At 40.9% G+C, this 23,184-nt stretch overlaps 1 protein-coding gene across 8 annotated transcripts in view; it reads right to left on the bottom strand.

Moving 5' to 3' along the window:
* The window catches only part of TENM3 (teneurin transmembrane protein 3), a 621,635-nt gene that overhangs the window by 50,055 nt on the left and 548,396 nt on the right, over nt 1-23,184 (bottom strand). For 6 of the 8 annotated variants that reach the window (XM_066237373.1, XM_066237374.1, XM_066237375.1 and 3 more), the window contains 7 exons: nt 16,760-16,976; nt 15,252-15,371; nt 14,443-14,704; nt 8,851-9,118; nt 6,982-7,125; nt 2,214-2,463; nt 1,549-1,569 (listed from right to left, as the gene is read on the bottom strand). In XM_066237373.1, the coding sequence (XP_066093470.1) occupies nt 1,549-1,569; nt 2,214-2,463; nt 6,982-7,125; nt 8,851-9,118; nt 14,443-14,704; nt 15,252-15,371; nt 16,760-16,976 (1,282 nt within the window). The remainder of the gene's footprint in view (nt 1-1,548; nt 1,570-2,213; nt 2,464-6,981; nt 7,126-8,850; nt 9,119-14,442; nt 14,705-15,251; nt 15,372-16,759; nt 16,977-23,184) is intronic. The other 2 variants (XM_066237376.1, XM_066237378.1) reach the window with 1 other exon arrangement.

Here is a 23,184-nt window from a genome sequence, read left to right as displayed (position 1 = left end):
CACTCATTGGGGTTCAAGTCTCTGCACCCCATTTTCTCAGTTCTGTATCTTGGGGAAGACAGGCAACCTTCCCGAGCCTCAGTTGCCCCTCGGGTCACCGCGAGGACTGTGGTGTGGTCCACGGTAGCGGGCGGGAAGTGTCCGGCACCGTGCCTGGCACACAGCGGGCCAGCGGGTTCAAAGGCGCTGCTCTGCCAGGTTTTCGGCGGTGCCTCCAGCCTTTTCACATCTAGTTGGTGCACACGGCTGTTTGTCTTTCCTCTTTCCTCCACAGTTACCAAAAAAAGCAAGGCCGGAAAAAATCTGATATTCTGCTGCGGTTTCTAACAGAACTCTGCCCGCTCAGTGGTCTGTTGACATTTCCTGTTAATCTCCGTCTGTGACTGAGCCATGAGCCGACAGTCCCAGATCAACAAAAGGTCTCCAGGAAACGTCCTGGGGCCACGCCCACTCACACCGCTATGCAACAGCTACATGGGTCCCGCGGAACTCCGGCTTGTATTTCCTCGTGGTCGACCTCTGCACAGATGTTTTGAGCGGCTGTGCTGACTCCTCCTCTCAGGGCTCTCCCATCAACAACTGCAAATTTTTCCATCCAATATCATTTCATTAGATTATCTGGATCGCCAAACTGGATCTAGCCGTCCACTACGACTTGCCTTTTGCTAGCTTTATTTTACAACATACGGTCTCTCTGCCCCTTGCCCGCTGTCTGGAGGGAAGCTTCTCAGTCAGAAGCACTCCTGTCCAAGCTGTGCTGGCGTCTTCTCCAGCTCCGTGGGCACAGCACACGGAACCCGAGTGGCTCCTGAGCCTCTGTGTTTGCCTCAGCTCTATCCGTCCTGGGGCTCCCAGGCCAGCCTTTTCCTCCATAGGATGTCTGTGAAAACATTACTTCTTCAAATTCAAATCTAGCAACTCTCTCCACTTAGGAAAACACCAACTGCAGCAGCGGGAAGTTGCCCGGGACGTTAATAAAACAAGCGTTAGCTTTAGGGCCCCTCTCCGGTATGAGTTCCTTCCAAGCCCAGGGAGGGCTCTGGCAGCAGGTTCACACGATCTCATGTTTTTAAAAACTTGCCAAAGGAAAATATTTTGAGATTCTTTTTTTTTTTCTTGAATAGAGTCCCCTCCATTGAAGACGCTTAGGGCCCAATAAACCAGATCTTTCCTGGCTGTGTGTCAAACTAAACTCTCCTATGCTTCAACTTTTCTTCTATGTGTTATGGCTTAGAGTGCGGGAGTCTGTAACTGAAGTTTAGACATATTTTTGTTTTTGTTATACAATGATGTCCATCATAATAAATTTTGGTCACAAATTGATTTAGTTAATCAACTTGACAATACTTTTCAGATTATATTACATAATATACTTTGCCAATTGGCATAATTATGTTAGCTTATTAAGCGGTTTAAATTCCTGAGACGTTCTGTGACACCGAGTTTCCTCTCTCATGATGAAATGTTCTTAGACAACAATGTCAGAGAATCACACAGAAATAAGCAGGACACTGGATATAGATGATAATCTTTAAGCAAGATGCTTACCTATGTCTAAAATCTTTATTTCTTGGTGGAAGCAGATAAAAAAAGGTGAAAAAAAGCACAGTTAGAAAGGGTTTCTAAAATATAACGAGTTGAATGCTGAGATTTTAATTATTTGTATGAAAAACTGCCAACGTTAGCAGAGAACAGTGGAAACAAAAGGTCAAGGCTTATCAAATAATTTACAGAATAGAATGATTTTGATAAGTACACTTAAGTGAACAAAGCAAAGACAATTTATTACTTAACTATTGCCATTATGGCTAATAATGTTGAAAAGTTGTAGAAAAATGTTTTATGCCTTGATTTCAACCACTACGAAATAAAAGTAATGTCTATATCACAAGGTAAAGACAACTAAAGAGATTTAAAAAGTATAGTTTTATCCTACTGGAGAATAGAAAAGTCACTAGAATTAGTGAGATATTTTATATGTTAGGTGACTTTATACTTGTTTATATATTTACAGCAAAATATACACATGTTGTATTTTTCCTAACTTGAACCAAGAATCTAACTTTTTTTTCCTAGGGAGAATTTAAAACATTGGGAAGCCATGTTTAAATAAATAAATAAGGACATTAGATTTAACACCTCCCCCCCCCCCCCCCGCCCCACAATGGCATGTTTTAGCCTTTGTTAAAATCTCAGATGAAGGAAAGACCTACCTTAGTTCTAAGACGCTGGTCACGTTCCCGGAGGGGAATATCCTGCGAACGTAGTTGAAATCCCCCACGTAAAGGCTGCCGTCGATCCCACAAGCCAGCGCCACCGGGGCCAGGAGTTTGTTCCCATCCGCTTGCCCATTGCAGCTCGGGCAGGAGATGCTGCGTCTCCGCCCGTTGCCCATGATGCTGCTGACGACGGGAGGCTGCTGGGAGATGAACTGGTTCTCCCCATTTCCCTTGTAGAGGATTCCTGGAGGAGACGAAACACGTTTTCTCACAGCCAGACGGGGCGAGGGGAGGAAAGCAAACGGGTTCACGACAGCGCTAAGTACAACCCAGTGCCATTTTTGGAAAAACCTGCATAACGTTCTGCTGGAAAGAACTCCTTCCAATTAATTAGCTAGTGTGAAATATCACACGACAAAACGCATCAGGTGTATACAAAAGATGCTGTCTGTTAGCATCTGAAGAATGTCTGGTGAAAGAAACAAAGGACTAACAAGAAAAGCTAAAAACCTGAATTCTCAACATCAGTGATTCTCAAACTCGGCTTACACATCGGTCCTGACTGGAGAGCTGTCACTGCCAAGAGAGTCTGATTTCACTGGTGTGGGGCACAGCCTTGGTGTTGAGAGTTTAGAAACCTCTCCAGATGATCCTATGTGCAACCACATTGGAGACCCAGGCTCTCCATAATGTTTTTTAAGGAATAACAAATTTACTTAATTGTTAAATGATGTTGAAAATACTATACATTCATCCAATTAATAATAATGTACACCATAACATGAATTTCTTTCTTATGAGTCTATTATTATTTCTTTAAATGAAAAATATTTTAAGGAAAACAAAGGAAATAATATAGCAAACCTCCAACATTCTACTATGCTATCAAAGAATATTCTTTTTGCTTATACCCTTGTCTGATATAAGAAGGCATATACCTACAGTTATTCAAAATTTCAAGTGATTTCTCCTTTACGGCATGAAAGTGTGTGCCAATAATTTTAAGGAGACAGAATGCTAACTTGCTCCTTTATGGTCTTCAATGAAAAGCTGTGTAAAAATATACCAAATAAATATTAAATATCTATTTTCATAGTTAGAAAGTAGATTTGAGTTGAGAGTCTAATTTTATGCATATGTCATTATCATATGTAGGTCAGCGGTCCATCCTGGTCTGCTGGACACTGCCTGGTCAGCTGTCCTTTTTCCACACTATTCACGACCCTTCCCGGTGTGTTATCTGTGTAAACCCCCGGCTGCTTCAAGTTCAGAGCTGTACATATTGTGTTTATTGAATGTTCTACATTTCAAGCAGTTCTCCAAGCCAACGCTTAAATATTTAGCAGCTAAACTGTTAAAAAATAATTAGTCCCATGGAAGTATAAACAGGTAACTTAAGAAAGTACTTTTTCCTCCCACTTTGGGATAATTTTACAGTGAAGGGGAGATCAAAATAATTATGTTCCCCTTACAGCTCAGCACATTTTAGCTGAGTTCTAGGATTACTTTTTTTTTTTTTAATGCTTTAATGCTCTGCTGTTTGGGTGATATAACAATCATAGCAAATTTACATAGGAAATTAGGAAAGATAAAACAGGTTTATTCCTATTTAACCAAAAAATCAGCTAAATAAGGCTAGATCATAACATCAGGTAGATGCATTTTGCCTTGAATATTCAAAGAGTACATGAATGATACTTAAGAGCCTTCTTTCTGTGATTTATGTTATTTGACAATTACGGAACTCTAATTTCCTATCAGGGCCAGTTCTGTAATTTTCATCAGAAGAATCCTACGAGCCAGCCTATGTCTGACTGCGATTGACTTATTCAGTCATTACTTTGAATGATTGGTCTTTCACGATTCTCCTCTATTTTGACAGACTAGAAAGATGAACGTTAGAATATTTATTTCCATGTTCCAGTGTGCCCGCACAAACACCTGTCACTGTCTGCGTTTCTGCCTTCCCTTCTTCCTTAATATATTTTCATAGCTCATCCACCCTGTCATGGTTACAAATCACTTTGTTTATTCAATTAGACACATGTCACTTTGAAAAGCCACTACTTGTCAAACTGTTCTTGGATAAAATTTGAAATCACATTCAGTTCACTCCACAAATAGGTTATCTCGCATTCCAAAGTAACATATATTTGATAATTTATAACATTTTTTTGGAGGACAGAAATTTTTTGGGCAGCCCAGTTTTTACGTTTGAGCTGATATTTTAATAAAAGCTAACTATGTATTATTCTGATTCTGGTAGTGTGTGTGTGTGTGTGTATGTGTATTTTTATCATATATATGCAGAATATCTATGGGTTTCTTAACCCATCGGAATACTATTCTGAGTGTTGGGTATCATAACAGCATTGAATTACAGAGGTATGAGCTTTCCTGGAGCTCTGTGCTCATAGTTTCCCTATAGTTGTATACTTGCTTGGGTGAAATCCTAGGCCTAGCTGACTATTGGCTTTACCCTATATTCTCATAATAACTAAAATGCTGGCCTTGGCTGGTTGGCTAAGCGAAAGAGCGTTCACCCAGCGTGTGGAAGTCCCAGGTTTGATTCCTGGTCAAGGGCATACAGGAGAAGCACCTATCTGTTTCTCCACCCCTCCCCCAATCCTCTCTCTTCCCCTCTTGCAGCCATGGCTCAAATAGGTGCTGAGGATGGTTCCATGGCTTTGCCCTCAGGCCCTAAAATAGCTTGGTTGCCCAGCAACAACGCAGTAACTTAGGCAGAGCATTGCCTGGTAGGTGATTGCTGGGTGGATCCTGGTCAGGGCGCATACGGGAGTCTGTCTCTGCCTCCCTACCTCTCATTTAATAAAAATAAATGACTAAAATGCGTCTAGAGAGGTTTTCCCCAGTGTTGTTTGTATAGAACTTCTGAAGGTGTGGTGCATTATGTCAGACAGGGTGAAATATAATTTAAATGATTTAATCAAGAGCAGCAACCAGTATGGTTGACACATGGCTTTATGATGAGGCCTTGTGTCACTAACACCCCACAGGAGGCTACCCCTGCTCAGACACCGTGACGATGAGGCAGAACACAGGCAGCATCCTCCTTCGTTGGGCGCCTCCTTTTTCCAAAGTGTGTGCTGCACGGGGCACTAGTTATTGGCTCTGCTCCCAAACTTCGGGTAGCAAACTGAACTACAACCTGATGCCCAAGGCACAGTTAGAAAGGGCGCAGAGCTTAGTACTCATAAAATAGGAACCGTCGGAAGGATATTTCGGGTTTCTTCCCCCTTACTACTGATTTGCTCAGTACTATTTCCTTCCGGTGGTAAGTTTCAAGCACTGGCTTGGAAACTGCTTTAGGTTTAGTATATTTGGAGGTTTAAAATGTATTCTCTCAAAATTGAATACATTTTCAAAAATAAGAATGAACATCATACCAACACTAATCTGAAAAAGTGACCCTTAATCATAGTCCAATATTTACTAAGTGCTAAATTCAACATTCTGAACTGACCAAGAACCTCTGCAAGGTCAAAGACAGATTATTTCATCAATATTTGTACATGGCTATTTGTAAAAGGACAGTGGAATTTCTAGCGTGGCAGGCTTTCAGATAGGAGTCTAGAATAAGCTACTGTAAGAGTAGGCTTTTCTAGCAAAGCACTTATAAATGATCTGAAGAGTAGCAGCATGTGGACAAAATGTAAAGATAACAACTTTTTTAGTATAAATAATATTAGTTATGAGATTAAGCTAGTCATATTTTTGTCACAAATTTATTTCTTTTAGTTTATGCTAAAATGTGTTTGTTCTTTCACCTGTATTATAAAGTATACTATAAGTTTTATTCTGGATTCTTGCGATTGTTCATTGATTTTTCCCCCTAATATTTGAAAAGTCAAATAACAGTATATATATATATCCCAATTGGTATATAACTACATATTTTTTTTCAAATACACTGTAAGTTTTCTAAGAATAACTGAAAAAACATCTAGATACTCAGAATAGACTAATGACCTAAGGATTAACATCTATTAGAAAAATATTTTGGTAAAGTAACATGGATTTTTATTTTTTCTTTACTTAAACAGAATCCCCCCATTTTGGGTGAACCTTTCGAAAGCACTTCAGATCAACTCATCGGCTTCCCACAGAATTAGACACCCCGGCTCAGTCTGTGCTGAAGACACCTTTCAGCGCAGCACCAAAGTCAGCCACTTGCATTCTAATGGGGAAACTATTTTAGTGGTGAGCATTTAAAAATTTGTTAGAAGAGTATTATGTAGTTCCCACTTAAAGCTTTTACAGACTTCAAAAGTTGACCCTTGAACATGGGTTTAAACTGCCTGGGTCCACTTATACATAGATTATTTTCTAATAAATACGTATAGTAATGTAAATGTATTTTCCCTCTCTTACGGTTTTCTTAATAAGATTTTCTTTACTTTAGTTGACTTTATTGTAAGAATACAATTATATAATACATATATAATTATATAATATACATAATTGCAGGCAACATATATGTTAATTGACTGTTTATGTTATCAGTAAGGCTTCTGGTCAACAGCCTATTAGTAATTGAGTTTTTTGGGAGTCAAAAGTTTTATACAGACTTTTCACTGTGCAGGGGATTGGTGCCCCTATCCCCCATGTTCTTCAAGGGTCAATTGTATAACCTTATTTTTTCCCACTAATTCTAATCCTATGACATACATAGAATAAAATGTTGCAATCTACAATCAACTGGAAAGTGAGCAATGTTAACTACCCGTGAACCAGATCTTACCATTCTGAACATCCAGCACATGATGCTTATCCAGTGTCCAACCACCCATGTTGGAAGCATCTAGTTCATAGCCTTGCAAAATGGCGGTCCTCTTTTCCCACAGAGTCAGGTCCAGACACGACTCGTACTCATATCCAACTGACACTGGAATCAAGACAAATCATAGTTTATCTTGTCAATGCCAGTGGAAATACAATTTGTTTTATTATTTTTGTAGAACTGATTTTTTTTCTCACAATTGTGTCCTGAGACCATATTTCTATTTATTTATAGTAGTTAATTTTTCCATATGAGAAGATTGGATCAAGTAAAAGATGTTTTTGTAAAAAAAAAAAAATAGATCTTCAAATATTATTTTTGTACTGCTTTAATAGAAAACTAGTATTTTTTTTTTTAACACACTACTCTTTGGGGGTTTACAGCACAAAATGAAGTTCCAGTTGGGCAATGGGTTAAATAATTAGATCGAGTAATTAGATCTGGTAAATCAGCCTCAAATGGTGATCAGATGATAACTAAAAATCATATTTGCTACTTGAATTATTAGAGCTATTTAGTTTCCAAGAGTATTAAGTTATGGAAAATATTTGCAATAAGTAAGATTCAATACAGCAATGAAGACAGCCATATTGTGCTATTATATTCACATTATCAGGAATGAACAATAAAATTAACAGCAAATTAATGCAAACAAATCACAAAAGAAATATCTCAGATTGAGAACGAGACATGGATTTTAAAATTTAGAGCACAGTGAAGAGAGATGTGACAATTATCTGATTGATATGTTAATTTAATATATTAACTTTAGAATACAATGTTTCTTATAGTAAAAACTCATAGAAGGCCCTGGCCGGTTGGCTCAGTGGTAGAGCATTGGCCTGGCGTGTAGGAGTCCCGGGTTCGATTCCGGCCAGGGCACACAGGAGAAATGCCCATCTGCTTCTCCACCCCTCCCCCTCTCCTTCCTCTCTGTCTCTCTCTTCCCCTCCCGCAGCCAAGGCTCCATTGGAGCAAAGTTTGTCCGGGCGCTGAGGATGGCTCTGTGGCCTCTGTCTCAGGCACTAGAACAGCTCTGGTTGCGGCAGAGCGACGCCCCAAGATGGGCAGAGCATCGCCCCTTGGTGGGCGTGCCAGGTGGATCCCGGTCAGGCGCATGCGGGAGTCGGTCTGACTGCCTCCCCGTTTCCAACTTCAGAAAAATACAAAAAAACAAAAAACAAAAAAACCTCACAGAAGGAAGCACATGCTAACCTTAGTTTCTGATGTTCTGAGCTTGAGTTTGACGCTACACTACATACGTAAATCTCAACATGTCAAACTTTGATTACACTGTCCAGTCACCCAGTGAAACAACCAATATTACTGATATTTTACGAATATCCTTTCCTTGGACTGACTGGTCCTTCTAGTAAAAAAGAGCTAAAATAATCTCTAGGCATTTAAATGTTGTCTGATACCCTGCTAAACATCACTACGAACTGAAACCACACTAGTTGTTAGATACAGAAAAACATTTAAAAAGGTAAAAAAAAAGCTAAGGAGATAAAATTTTAAAGAAAAGAAGAAAATAAAAAGAGGAAGGGCCACAATAAAAGAAAAAGTATGAAAACTATGACAACCTGAAATCTCATCCAGAACATTATTCTAAGTATAATTTCCGCCAGAAATAATGACACTTCCTCCTCTGATGGCATACATTCCTTTTTCCCATGGTCCGTCTAACCCACCAGCGTGTGACTTCCTGTGACAAGCCTTCTGCCTCTCTGTCCATCCACTGGTTTCCACGAGTTACAATTGTTTTTAGATTAGCTTTGAATCAAGACAATTTTATTTTTTTGATGCAGAATATGTTTATATGGAACTTACCAACAGCTTCAGACAGACCGTAGACCTTCTGGTTGTATGCATCTGTTTTATCCCATATGAAGGTATAGGCCAAGTTTGGTGAGGCAGGAAACCACTTTTGAAAGAGCCTCCCTACTACCGCGACCATAAGGTGGACCTTCATCAGGTTGAATGGTATTACAGACTGGGTCATGGTGATCTTGAGAACTGACTTGTAGCCGGCCGCTCTGGAGCTCAAGTACGAAAGCTTCAGATCTGTCCCTGGAATGGTGGTTTCTTCGTGGAGCACCTAGGTGTGAATAGAGAGAAAGCCCCACGCTGTGGTCATGCACAACGACGAGAGAAAAGGTACCGTATTCTCCCATGTATAAGACATACCTTTTTCCAAAAAATTTGGGGTCTCAAAACTGGGTGCGTCTTATACCTTGGTTGTAGATTTTTTTTACTTGTATTTCCTGCTTTTTTCACATGGATGAGGAGTTGTATGAATTTTATGATGCCTAAAACTTGAGTTCAATAACTTTATATAATACTTTTTTCCCTCCACATTTTGGGCCCCAAAATTAAGATGCATCTTATATGTAGGAGCATCTTATACATGGAGAAATACGGTATTTAAAAGAACCGATTAGAGCAGTGGCCGGCAAACTCATTAGTCAACAGAGCCAAATATCAACAGTACAACGACTGAAATTTCTTTTCAGAGCCAAATTTTTTTTTTTTTCAAAGTTTATTTATTTTTTTATTTATTCATTTTAGAGAGGAGAGGGAGAGACAGAGAGAGAGAGAGAGAGAGAGAGAGGAGAGACAGAGAGAGAGAAGGGGGGAGAAGCTGGAAGCATCAACTCCCATATGTGCCTTGACCAGGCAAGCCCAGGGTTTCGAACCGGTGACCTCAGCATTTCCAGGTCAACGCTTTATCCACTGCGCCACCACAGGTCAGGCCAGAGCCAAATTTTTTTTAACTTAAACTATATAGGTAGGTACATTCCTTATCGAGGTAGTGCCTGCATGTGGTATTTTGTGGAAGAGCCACACTCAAGGGACCAAAGAGCCGCATGTGGCTCGCGAGCCGCAGTTTGCCAACCAGGGGATTAGAGCAACTTGAGCCACGAGGGTCACTGTACATAACATACCCATCTGAGCTGTTGGCGTAGTCAACAGTTAGAAACAGCTCTGCTGCCAACCCCAAGTCCTCCTCCTAAAAACTCTTTGCCATTTATCCTGAGTTAGTCACACCTCAGGTGCTACCCCTCGTACAGGTGACACTGCGACTGCCCATCAGGCTTGTCACGCAGACCTGCCCGTCTAGAGCCGCAGTGGGTTCTCACTAACCCAGCTTCCACCCCATCACCCTGGAACGGGAGCAGACATTCGTAAGATGGCTGCTCAGAACAGGGATGTGGTCTCGGCCAAAGTCCGGCCCCTGCCAGCTGGCTCAACCAGGGGTCAAACCTCTGCTGTGGCCTCATCAGCTGACTGGTCACAGATTACCAAGACATGAATGATAACAAAAACGACCCAATTCATGTGGCTTACACTGTAGCAAATTCCACAGCCAGGTTGAAAGTAACATGATAATAGCGCATTTGTATCATTAAACTCTGAGCCAGGACTCACCCCTGATTTTTGATATGGAGGTAAATGAATTAATAGTTTAAAGCTGTGCAAAATTTCCCTCCATGAACAACTAATGTTATTGAATGCATAAAATGGACACTCAATATATACTTTTTGAACTGAAACCGAACTGTAAAAATTTAATATAATTACCTGTGAAAGCATTTTCTACTTGATACACTAAAAAAAAAAAATCATATTCTTAACCCTACAATTTACCCATCAATGTGAGTAGCTCAATGAATTGCCAACAAATTTATGCTGATGTATGCAAAATACATTACACCAAAACATTACTTAGGTATTTTGAAAAATATATTATATGCAGTATATATAAGTCTTCCTAAACAACTCAGATTCTCTTTACTAACGCTCCTATGAGTTTAGCTAGTAGTGATAGCTCTTCATGGGCTCACGACGCGGACGGCACAGAGCAGGGCTGTCGACATCCCAGAACCCGTCCCAGACATCACTTCTTTCTCTACTGAAAATCACAGTGTTTTCAGAGGTTTCCTCACACTGCCCTCCCATGATTTGTTATACAGACTATAAAGGATTGCTTTTTCATGTCAGAAAATAGCATAGTGACTCAGAGCTCGGAAGTGTCTTTCCCTGACTACTCACACACAGATCATGGGAATGATACATGTTTGCCATCTCCCAATTTTCACAACCCAGGTAAGAACCCTTGTTGCCTAGGGTACAGCTGTCAGTTCCAACGGAGAAGAACAGCAGGAAGGAGCACAGAAGAACAAACTAGGACTTCCCTTCTGGTGTGTGATCAGTGTCAGCACGGAGAGGTACGTGATGACGCACATGAACAGATGAAGAAGGCATGGGTCTACTTTAATAGACAGACAAACTTATTACAGTCGGGGTTTCTTTACCAAACGTATCGGCTGAGTTCAGCCACAGACTGTCTTGAGCAAAATAGTTTTTGAACATATAGAAACTTTTCAGAGCTCTATTAGACTGAGGGAGACCACTGCATTTAAGATGGACAGTAACTGCTGTTGGACTGAAGGGTATAAGGTGAACAAACGAAACAGAATCCATTCTTCTCCCATCACTGCGGTGAGGTCTCAATGTTTTTAGTTAGAAAAACAGAGTTTGTGACTCCTGCGTGGTCCTGGAAATACGAGTAACTGAAACCCGAAGCATAAACTTCATTTCCTCTTATTTTCAAAATGATTTCTCATAAATTTGATAGGTTTCTTATATGGAAGGCAATCTTACATTATTAACATACTTCCTGTGACCTTCTAGGAATTGCTTCTCTATTTCAAAATATCATGTGGTATCCTAATTTTAAGAACTGATTATTGTCTTTACCCTCGGTGACCTCCTTTCGTAGAACAAATATCTGTGACTTATTTCATGAAAACGTGTGTTCCTCCTATGTAATTTGACTTGACCATGTTCTTTTGCGTTAGTGGGTCAAGTCGATCCAGCCAGAGGGGAAAACGAAGCACTCAGCCGACTTCTGGCAGCTGCACAGCCTCTAAGTCTCATTCTGGACCCCGTTAAACATTCAGTGAGAAGCTGCTTCCTGCCAATTTTACCTTCCAAATGTCTGTCTAATTCATTCCCTCTTCTCCATTTCCACCACCGCTGTGATTGTTGGGCCCTCTCCATCTGTGCGCTGGATGCGAATGGAAACACGGTGAACGCTGGCCTGGTCACTGATCCCTCCATCTCTTGGTGTCCATTATGCATTTGGTCACTTGAGTTAGCTCTAGAGACCTGCTGCACAGACTTCCGTGGTCCCCTGGTTCCTTATTGCCTAAAGAATTCAAGGTCCCCGCTGTTCGGTGTTTGAGGGTCATTCATAATCTGGCCCCGATCTTTCCCCTTGCGGGCCCTGCATTTAATCTGTTCATCAGTGTTCATACAACAGTGTTTATTTTTACCACCACAGGGTTGCTCACACATTTCCTTCAATCTGGAATATTCTTTCCTCCCACTTCAGGCTAACTTCCTCAGTGATGCTTTCTCTGGCTTCTGTTGGAACTGGCCTCTCTTTTGAACATTTGCGTTTCTCCCATCAAACCTTTATCATATTGAGCCTAGCAGGGTGCATATCTTCCTATTCTTTTTATGCTAGCAGAGGACCTTGTACATAATAGGCTCTCAGTAAATCTGGCTAAATATCTACTGTTTATATGATGGAATGGAAAAGAAAAACACAAAAACCCTTCTTGTATTCCTGGAATTGTTGACTGTTTGAAACCTATTTCAGTGACCTGGTTGGCTAGAAATCCGCCGCCCGTACACAGACACAAGCCTCTAGGTTAAGTCTATTTTAGGAATGGCCCAGGAGTTCAGTCACTGCAAGGTGGACCCTGGGGAGGACGTAGTAAGTTGAACAGGTTACAGCAAAGGTATTAAAGCTTCAGCTCCAAGTCTGCTGGAAGTTATGCAGTAAATGAATGAAGCGTCTTTCCTGCATCCTATCTGCCTGTCAGCAATTGTCCATGTGTTGTTATCCTAGAACTTCTTGGCTCTCCCCCTCTAATCTCTCTCTGCACATCCTCACCCTATGCCTTAAGTAGAACTATGAGATGCTGATGACTCCCCAAATTTACATCTTGACTTCCTACCTCTCCCCTGGACTCCGCTCTTACACGGCCACGCCTTACCACCTCAACCCCAAGCACCTATGTCCAGGCCACCATCGGTTCTTCTGTGGACTGCTGAGATTGCCTCCTGACCGGCCTCCTTGTCTCAACCTCCAGTGGCTTCCAATTACTCAAAGACAGAAGTTCTCACCCTTGCCATGGTCTCCAGTGATTTGTGATCTGTGTACCGTGACCTTCCCTACTCCAGCCACACCTGCTGGCCACTCTGCCATTCCTCGAACAGGCAAAGCAAGCTCTTCCTTCTGAGCACTTGAACTTGCTCTTTGCTCTGCCAGGAATGCTTCTATTTTAGGGTTTATTCGTTCACTTAATAGTTTCTGCTGAATTACTACGGTATCAAAGAGAGCTTCCCAAACCACGCTTTTATAAAAGTGCCCTCCATCTGCTTTACCCTGCTTTATTTTTTTAAAAAAATAAATCTTATTCACATCCTGACATCTATTTACACGTCTGCTGATAAAGCCTGTGAGGGCAGTGGCCTCATCCGACTCACCTACTGACCCGCGCCCTCCCCACAGTGCCCGGTGCCGGACAGGACGCAAGAACTCTCTGAGGAGTGCCTGGGACAAAGGTGCTCTGAGTGGCGGTATTCTAAAGACCACGTATTTTTACTAAGCTACCTATGAATACAGTCCATTATTACTAAACCAAATGTCTGGCCTTTAAGACCTGAAACGATTTCTAATTGAAAACATACAGGAAAGAAAACAGTGCCCAGATATTTCAATAGATAAACATGAATCGTGAAAATATGGCTATTTTAAAGAAAATTCTAAGTTTTTATTTCAACTTGTAGAGACTAGGGCTCTATGAATTACAAATTACACAGCTGAAGACAGATCAGGTTTTAAAAATAATTATCTTGGAAAAATTAATGAACCCTTTCTGTCAAAAATAATCTTTTCTAACACATTTTTTTTTTTTTTTTACTTACAGTAATATTAAATGGTAAGTTATTGATTGAAATGACCATGTGCAATAGTGCTTGTACAAACTCAGTCAGGAGGTCTGGCACTGATAGGCACTAAAACTTTTTCCAATGAATGAATAAATGAGCAAAGATGTTATTGGCTATTGAGTTGAAGTGGTTTTCCCATCTGTCTACAACAAATAAATACATACAGGTATAGCCTGAAGAAAAAGTGTTTTGAATATATCTTTAAGAAACAGACAGCCTACGATAACAATACCTATTTAGTGCTCATGTGCACCCCCCCCCCCCCCATTCTGCAGTTCAGTCTACAGAACGATTTGGGAGAGCACTAGAGCTCTGCAGTCCTTTTGAAATATTCGTTTGGAAACCACACGATCTGGAAAGGGTTAATTTAAAAGCACTGTCTGCTAGAACACCTACCTGTGTCTCAGGAATAATGGGACTGTCCTCAGGGGACGATCTGAAAAAAGTGGACAGGGGTGACGACACAATGATGGGGTTTGGCCGCACAAACCCACTCAGATCACAGCTGGGGATGTCGTTCTCCTCTTTCTTCATGACGAGGGTGTCCATCACATAGAAGACGTTCCAGGGAATCCACACGGTGTGGTACTGAGTGAGGAACGGGGACCGCTCAAACACCAGGGTCAGAGACGCCCCGCCGTTTGCCACCAAGTCAAACCTGAGGAAAACAAGACATACTTAGTGACTCATCTGGGTCTCAGACCATGGCTCCCGAATTAATTTAATTCAACCTCCTTACATTAATAAAAGTGCTCTCCAAATCAAATCAACTTTGTCTCCCAACTTTTATACTAGTGTTTCAAATCTATAGGGATATTAAAGAAATTATCCAATGAACACTCACATACCCTTTACTCAGATCTATCAATTTATTAACACTTTTCTAAATTAACTTTATTGTCCACCTATCTACTCCTTTTCCAGAATCATCCGAGCTTAAGTTGTACACAGTATACAACATCACTCCTAAATAGCTCGACCAGAACCCTCAAGGACAAAGAACATTCTCCTACCAAACCACAACACAATGTGAATGTGTGACTCTGAGTTTCTGCGGCATATACTGTCACAGATTTCTGGAGTCTGAGAGTTACTGCGTTTCTATATTACAAGGGAAAACACAACACGGTGAGTGACATAAGAATGTCTAGTTCTTAAATATTGAGAATGCTTCAAACAGAGCCAGTGCATTGGGACTAACTCACATTCCATCCTGCCGGGTAATAGTATATCCATATTCTGGGTAATGGAAAAACGAGACGTTGACTCCAATAAGCGGAGTTCCATCAGCAGTTAGTACTTGGCCTCGGATGACGGATGCAAGGCTATGAGAAATGCAGAAGAGTCAGAGTGAACGTTGGTCTTCTCGGGCCAACATTGTCGTGATGTCGAGATAATTCAAGCTCAGGATAAAATAACAGCATCACACACAGCCATTCCTCACAAAAACCAGACCCGAAACACTCCCGAGACAATGTCCCTTTGAATTCAATGTAGTTCATGATCTCTCGATGCCGAGAGTTCTACCCTAGGGTTTTAATCTGTGGCGATCTGGTTTTGCAGTTATCTGAACCAAATATGTAATAGAGATGAATTTTTATAAGTATAAAACTGGCTCTTTTTTTTTTTTTTCATAAGTCATATGTCTGGTGCTTACATGAGGGTAGGTATACTTTCTAATTAATTCTGAGGTGATCCGTAAATCTGCAGGGACCACAAAGCACAAGCTTTAAGGGGGGGGCCATAAAGAACACGTGGGCAACAACTTTCAATCAGCGGCTGGGTCTTACCGCATTAGTGCCGTGAAACGCCTGCAGACCCAGGAGTTCGACCGTAAATCATCTGCTCGGCTCAGTGAGACGCGAGACACCTGCTTCCACTTACTGGTTTAGTCTCAGGTCATTACTGCGCCGTAAGGCACCGCTCACACAGCTTATGGGCTCTTACTGCCTGGCCGTTAACAGTTCCATTCCATTCATTCATAATTTACATTATTTAGTGAGCGCAGCTAAAAAAAAAAAAAAGGCACCTCGCTTTTGCCTTTTGGGGTCTTTTCATTGCTTCTCTGGATACATTTCCAACAGTGCTAACTAGTTCGGTGAAGATTTATTGACTCCTAAATGGGATGTCCTGTTATGTCACAGGCACTGAAGTTGACAAATTACGTGGACTGTGTCAAAAAAAGCTTGAAATGCAAAGTTTAGTGGAGAATTTGCCGAAAGAGAAGGAACTATGTCTAAAAAAAAAGCACTTTTGGCCCTGGCTGGTTGGCTGAGTGGACAGAGCATTGGCCCTGTGTGCAGATGTCCCAGGCTTGGTTCCCAGTCAGGGCACACAGGAGAAGCAACCAACTGCTTCTCTTCATCTCCCTCCCTTTCCCCATTCTGTCCCTCTTCCCCTCCTACAGCCAGCAGCTCAATTGGTTTAAGCGTGGCCCTGGGTGCTAAGGATAGCTCTGTTGGTCCAAGTGTATTGGCCTCAGGCACTCAAAATAGCTCAACTGATTCAAGCATTGGCCCCAGATGGGGGTTGCTGGGTGGATCCCAGTTGAGGTGCATGTGGGAGTCTGTCTCACTATCTCCTTGCCTTTCACTTAAAAAATAAATAAATAAAAATAAAAAGAAATAAAGCCCTTTCCTCATATTCACAGTCATCAGCATTCAGGTAACTATTGATATTGCTCTGAATCTATATAAGGAAAAGATGCATTAACCTCTTGTTGAAAGGACTCTGTCCAGGTATAACATGGGTGCTATCCGATCCTATAAGAAAACTGATTCGATCATAGAAGGATTTGGCAGCTTGCTGAGACGGCGACTGTAAGCTTTGGCTAATGATATCCTGAGGATCAGGCAACCCACGGCAGTAGGGCTGATTTTGGCAGGAGCTCTGTAAACAGCAGTCAGGATCCATACAGTCAATGAGCCCATCTGCGGAGAGAAATGCAAACCAGTAAGAGAGTTCCCCTTCCTAAGCCGTGATGTGGAGGACGTTTTGTGTGTTGGCCAATTTTTTTTCACATGGAACGATTTGTCCCCCATACTCCACCCGCCATCTGAGAATAACTCCTATGAGGTATATACTTTTTGGGAACAGATGAAATATAAACACAATTGTTGCAGCTGCTTTTGTATAAAGTACATGTTTAGATTGGAGATGGCTGAAAAGAATCATATGTTGATTCTGAGTAAAAAATTAAAAAATCACTAATTAGAACAGTCTATCAGTAGTGTGAAGTAAGAGGGATTACTGTTAAGTATAATTACTCAAGCCTTCTACATTTTAGAGAAAATGCACCAGGCATTAACATAGTAAGTGTGTATGGCGAATGGCGAGGCATCTCCTTAGGGTGAAGTTCTAATTTGGAAAAGGGACAGAAAATAACAGTCTGTGAAGTGAGGCCAATACCAGTCAACACACGATAGATGAGGTCTGTCAATCGCCCATCAAGAAATTGCTCTCCCAAGGAAGATAGAAATGTGTTTCAAATAAAATCAAGGCATTTATCAAGTTTAAACAGGAGCCTGAGCCCGAGGCGGATTTAACGGCGGGCACACTGGGCACACGCCCCGGGCCCCGACTTCTGAAGGGCCACGCAAAACCCCAACTTGACACTTTTTTCTAATGTAAGGGGCCCAATATTTTCTTCTATGTCCGGGGCTTCAACCAACCTTAATCTGGCTCTGCCTGAGCGCTTGGTATGCCTCCCTAAAACAGAGGTGATCATTTAAAATGGGGCAAATGTAAATAAACCATAATACTGGAAATTATGAGAAACTAGGACAAACTGTTGGTGATATAGAGTCATAGATAGAAAGACTTTGCCAGTACCTTCTGCAAGAATATCAGAAGGAAACCACATTCAACGGTCCATACGAGTTATTTTGTTTGAAACATGTAAACCAATCCATAGGTGGGTAAGTGTCAGGTTATGATGGGTTGATACGATCATTTAAGCTCATTTTTCACAGTTGATACACAAATTTTTTCATCTGCTTGCCAACTGCATTTCTCAGTATAGATGAATAAAAACACTGGTTTTTGAAGACTTGAATCGAACTTGGGGGAACTGACAAAATAGTTTTAAAATCTTCAAACCTAAGTGTCAGGGTCACGGTGAGACTCCACTATGGCAAACTCAGTTGAAAATATCTAGTTGACCTATATATTTTATTTACACAAGTGCTTTTAAATAACCCTTGTCTGTTTGTTTTTTTAAACCACACTAGCCATTTTCCTTTTTGCTCTAGGCTACTCTTACTAACAGAATATAAGCTTGTCTCTCCATTGTCTGACAGTGAGCGGAGACAAAAGTGAGCAAACTGAACTGAATCGTACTGCTCAGTCTAGAAGTAGGTCAACGACGACCCCGGTGAGGTAAGAAACAGAGGTCACGGGTCCTGGCTCAGTGTCCTTACGGTGTTTGGTCCACCTGAAGAAGAATGTAGTGAACGCTTGTGATTTCTCCCAAGGCCCATTTCCCCTTCTTTGGGCAACAGCTCTACGTTCCCATTTGGGTCTCCACCCTCCCCGACTCTCAGTCCGGTGCCTATTTCCCTTGTGTTTGGATCAGAAATGTGCGTATGACCTCACTTGTCTAACCAGGGTGAATTTCAGGAGCTAGCTGAGAATGACCCCCTCCCCCAACCCCCACCAGCTTGGAGCTACTGTTAGGTTGGAACCCCCCTGGGACCTGGGAATGGAGCCCCGCCCCCCAAAGGAGCAGAGCTCAGAGCTGAGGAGAATAAACAACATTTTGGGGGGTTTTTGCCATAAGCTGCACCTGACCTCCTGGGCTTTTCAGTTCTAGAAGCAAAGAAATTCCCTTTTTCCTACACTTGTTTGGGTTGGATTTTTCTGTCATTTGAAACCGAAAGGACTTAAGTTTATCTAGAGACAGTGACTAAAAATCTTATTATTTTACTTGTAGTTCAAAGGAAAAGGTTAATAGAGGAATACTTAAATTTATGGTGTTAGATTCTTTTCACATTAATATTTTAACTTTTTTGTTACCACAATTCCTATACACATGAAAATGTATGGAATTTCCAATAGGCAGATCTTATTACATATTGTTTCCTTATGATAGATTTTCATGCAGATGTCTGTTACAGTTCTAAACATGTGTAGTTAATTGTTTGAAACTGCACATTATTCCTTTGAAAAAATTTAAAACCATGTTTTAATAAAATCAAATGAAACTGAGCTTTGAAATTTAATATGAATTTATCAAAATATTACTTTCTTAGCCAAAGGCCATGAGGATGAAAAATGTTCAAATATTTCTCAGTATTTCTAGTGGAAGAAAGATGAAACTATACTATAGCCTTATTTTTCATGAGAATATCTTATAATAATGGAATACTGTGTGGTTTTCCTCCAACTCTTTCAAAGGAGGAGAAGCACAGTTATTAAGACAGATTTTTAAAAGTAGTAGTCTATTGAACTATTTCCCCAATATCATTACTGACTTAAAAAAAAAAACTAAAAAAATAAAACTCTATGGCTTGAGAATGCATTCGCTTGGGAGAGCAGTTTAACACATTTGATAGTCTTGCAGGTTCTTCCCTGATATTCATTCTTTAACATGAATAGAAACTACTCAGTAGAGAAAGTACTTGCAAGTACTGTATTACATTGTATCTCCATTAATCAGGTAAATTAAGGGTTAAAAGCTCCCCACTCTCCTCTTCTCCTCCAACAACACTCCCAGCATGTCTTCCCTCAGGCAATCTATGGCACAGTGGCCAAAGAGGAACGCTCCAATTTAGTCATTCATCTCTGTTAGTTTATAAAAAGCAAATGTACATCTGGCATGTAGTCTGCAGGTCATAAAACTGCATGAGATTGACACCTTCTGAACTAATCAGTTGGAAATGCATTTTTACAAGCCTCTCTGCTAACATCAATCAGAGAAAGAATATCACGTTCAACAGCCAAGATGCAGGGACACACTGTTTGTTATTTTTTTGCAGAGTTCATCAGTAACTTGCCCGAGCAAGTGACGGATGGTTATGAATCTGGCTTCCTGCAACTTGAGAAAACATTTTTCATTCCTTGTCTGTACTTACATGGCCAGGGCTACCTAGTTCCCCTAAGATGATTACCCACTTGCCCAGATGGATATTGTGGCAAAGTTATCTTCATGGACTTTTTCTTTGCAAAACCATCAAGATTCTATTTTAATCTCAAGACTATCAGGTTGGTTTAAATTTACGCTGGTGTAGAAGCCAACAGAATTAATCATTAAAAACCTCAAGAAAACCAGAAGTTCAAACACACAAATGACAACAACATCATATCAATTAGAGCCTTTCTTGTAAAGTAGATAATGTAGTTTATGTCTTCATTCAATCCTTAATAGGATTGCTTTAGTTCTCATTTTTAAACATGTTCTTGACTTTCCTTAGGCTTTCATTGAACTTTAACAGTGGTTGGCAAACTTATTTTATAAAGACAATAAATATTTTAGGCTTTATGAGCCATACAGAGCCAGTTGCAACTCTTCAACTGCTTTTATAGCCAGGAGTAAAGTAGCCCCGCTATAGATAATATGTAAATGAATGGGTGTGATGTGTTCCAATAAAACTTTATTTACAAAATGAGGTTTGAGCCCAGGGATCACACAGATAATTCTGGTCTTGCTTTCAAGTTTCTTCCCTGCTCTGTTTCCTCGTATTTTTCAAATCATTCTTGATATTCTTTTTTTTCTTTGGCAAATTTAAATAAGATACATTTGCCCAATTATTAAAACTTCTGACTCCAAGTATTTTCCTAGGTCACCCTCTATGATGGCTTTAATCTGCTTGTTAAAACTCTTACTTTTGGCCCTGAATGGTTGGCTCGTGGATAGAGTGTCGTCCTGGTAGGTCAAAGTCATGGGTTTGATCTGTGGTCAGGGCACACGCAAGAAGCCACCAAGGAGTTCACAACTAAATGGAATAACTAAGTGGAACAATGAGTTGATGCTTCTCTCTCTCTCTCAAATCAATGAAAAAATGAAAGAAGAAGCTCTTACTTTCTTCTTTCAAGTTTGTTTTTCTTTATTTTATTTCTTTCTTTTTCTGTGTGTGAGAGAGACAGACAGACATGAAAGGAGAGAAGCATCAACTCATAGTTGTAGCACTTTAGTTGTTCATTGATTGCTTCTCATATGTGCCCTGACTGGGGGGGGGAGGGCCTCCAGCTGAGCCAGTGACCCCTTGCTCAAGTCAGCTACCTTGGGCTTCAAACCAGCGACCTTTGCGCTCAAGCCAGTGGACCATGGGTCATGTCTATGATCCCATGCTCAAGCCCGCAACCCCGCGCTCAAGCAGAATGAGCACGTGTTCAGGCCGGTGACTTGGAGTTTTGTACCTGGGACCTCAGCTTCCCAGGTAGATGCTCTATCCACTATGCCACCACCTGATCAGGCTTTAATTTGTTTTTCAAAACCTTGACTTACTGACTAAATAAAAAGTCATAAATCTTTTTTCAATGAACTTATTTTTTTATTCAAACGATAATGCCCAGCCTCCACAGTATTCAGAAGACCCTCTCTCCATTCCAAGCTAGAGGGAGAGGTAGAAATTCTGATGCAGTATTTCATCTGTGGACTTCAGCACTATTAAGGGTATAGGTATATTTTTTACTACTCCTTTATGTCACTATTCTGTAACATGCTTGAAATTCATTTATTACTGAATTGGGATCATGTTCGCTTTTCTGCATCTTCTTGGTTGGTCTGTAACAGCTGTCTCAATGACTTTAGTTACTATGTCCACATCATTTCAGTGCTAATGACTCTAGGCTGGTCATTCTTCTGAACTCCATATTCACACACTGCTTCTTAGATATTTCTACTCGGATATCACACAGGCATCAAACCCCTAACACGTCTAGAACACATCCTACACAACCCTGGACCACGCCGCTTTCTCCTCTCTCTGTGCTGCCTACATCAGTGAGTGGCCACACCCTCTGACCACCCAGCTTCTCCAGGTAGACACCTGTCATCCCTGACTCCTCTCCTCCCTTCCTTTTTCTCTGCACATAACCAGTTCCCAGGTTCCTTCTTCTCTTCACCTGAAATGTCTTTTGAATCAGTCTATTTCTCTCCTTTTCACTGAAACTACCTGCCAGTCCACCGTGGTCACCTGTTGACATGATCTCAACTGTAGCTGGGTGTCCCAGGCTCTAGTCTTGTCCCAGCTAGTCATTCTCTACACGGTAGTCAGAGTGATCAAATCAAACTGGATTATTTTGTGTTTTTTTTTTTTTTTTTAGCTAGAATACATACTTCCTTAACTTGGTGCCTGGTGCCTTTTGAGTAGTTAGAACTCCTTTCAGAAACAGCTAATAAGACCTTTCAGGATCATTACTCGCCCTGCCTGGAGACCTCTAACCTGCTCTAACTCCCTTCCACAACCAGCTCAGACAATGGTCTCGTAAAGCTGAGGAATGCTCTAGTTCACTGTTGCGTCCTCAGCATCTAATACGGTTCTTGTCCCAAGTTGGCATACCATACACCTCTGAGTAAAGAAAAGAATCAATTCAGTTCCTAGGGACTGTGATATCTGAATAAGTTAGAACAACGTCTTAAAAACACACTAGCGACACCCACTCATTCTCTGTCACCTCTCCCCTACCCTTAGACATGATGCCATTCCTTGGATTCCTGTTTTGTTTTACTTCAACAGGTATTTTAAAATGTTCTTGATTGAGTGGACATTAAGTAGTCCTTACAATTATAAAAAGCATTAGAGGAGCCTGGCCTGTGGTGGCGCAGTGGATAAAGCATCAACCTGGAATACTGAGGTCGCCAGTTCAGAACCCTGGGCTTGCCTGGTCAAGGCACATATGGGAGTTGATGCTTCCTGCTCCTCCCCCTTCTGTCTCTCTCTCTCCTCTCTAAAATGAATAAATAAAATCTTTAAAAAAATTTATAAAAAAAAGCATTAGAGGAAATTATATGAAATCCCATGTGTAATCTTACAAAGGGAAAGTCCTTATTTATGAAGACTTCCAACTCAGAATTCATGAATGAAAAGAAAAATGTTATAAAAATGTACCTCCTATCAATGAACACTTCCGCATGACATGAGACACCGTAAACAAAGTTAAGACATAAGCCAAAACCTGGGGTTAAATATCCAGGAT

The sequence above is a fragment of the Saccopteryx bilineata genome, chromosome 6, assembly GCF_036850765.1.
Source record: "Saccopteryx bilineata isolate mSacBil1 chromosome 6, mSacBil1_pri_phased_curated, whole genome shotgun sequence".
Classification (NCBI taxonomy): domain Eukaryota; kingdom Metazoa; phylum Chordata; class Mammalia; order Chiroptera; family Emballonuridae; genus Saccopteryx; species Saccopteryx bilineata.
The sequence above is the reverse complement of the archived record's forward strand: the minus strand, read 5'-3'. Positions and strand labels throughout refer to the sequence as shown.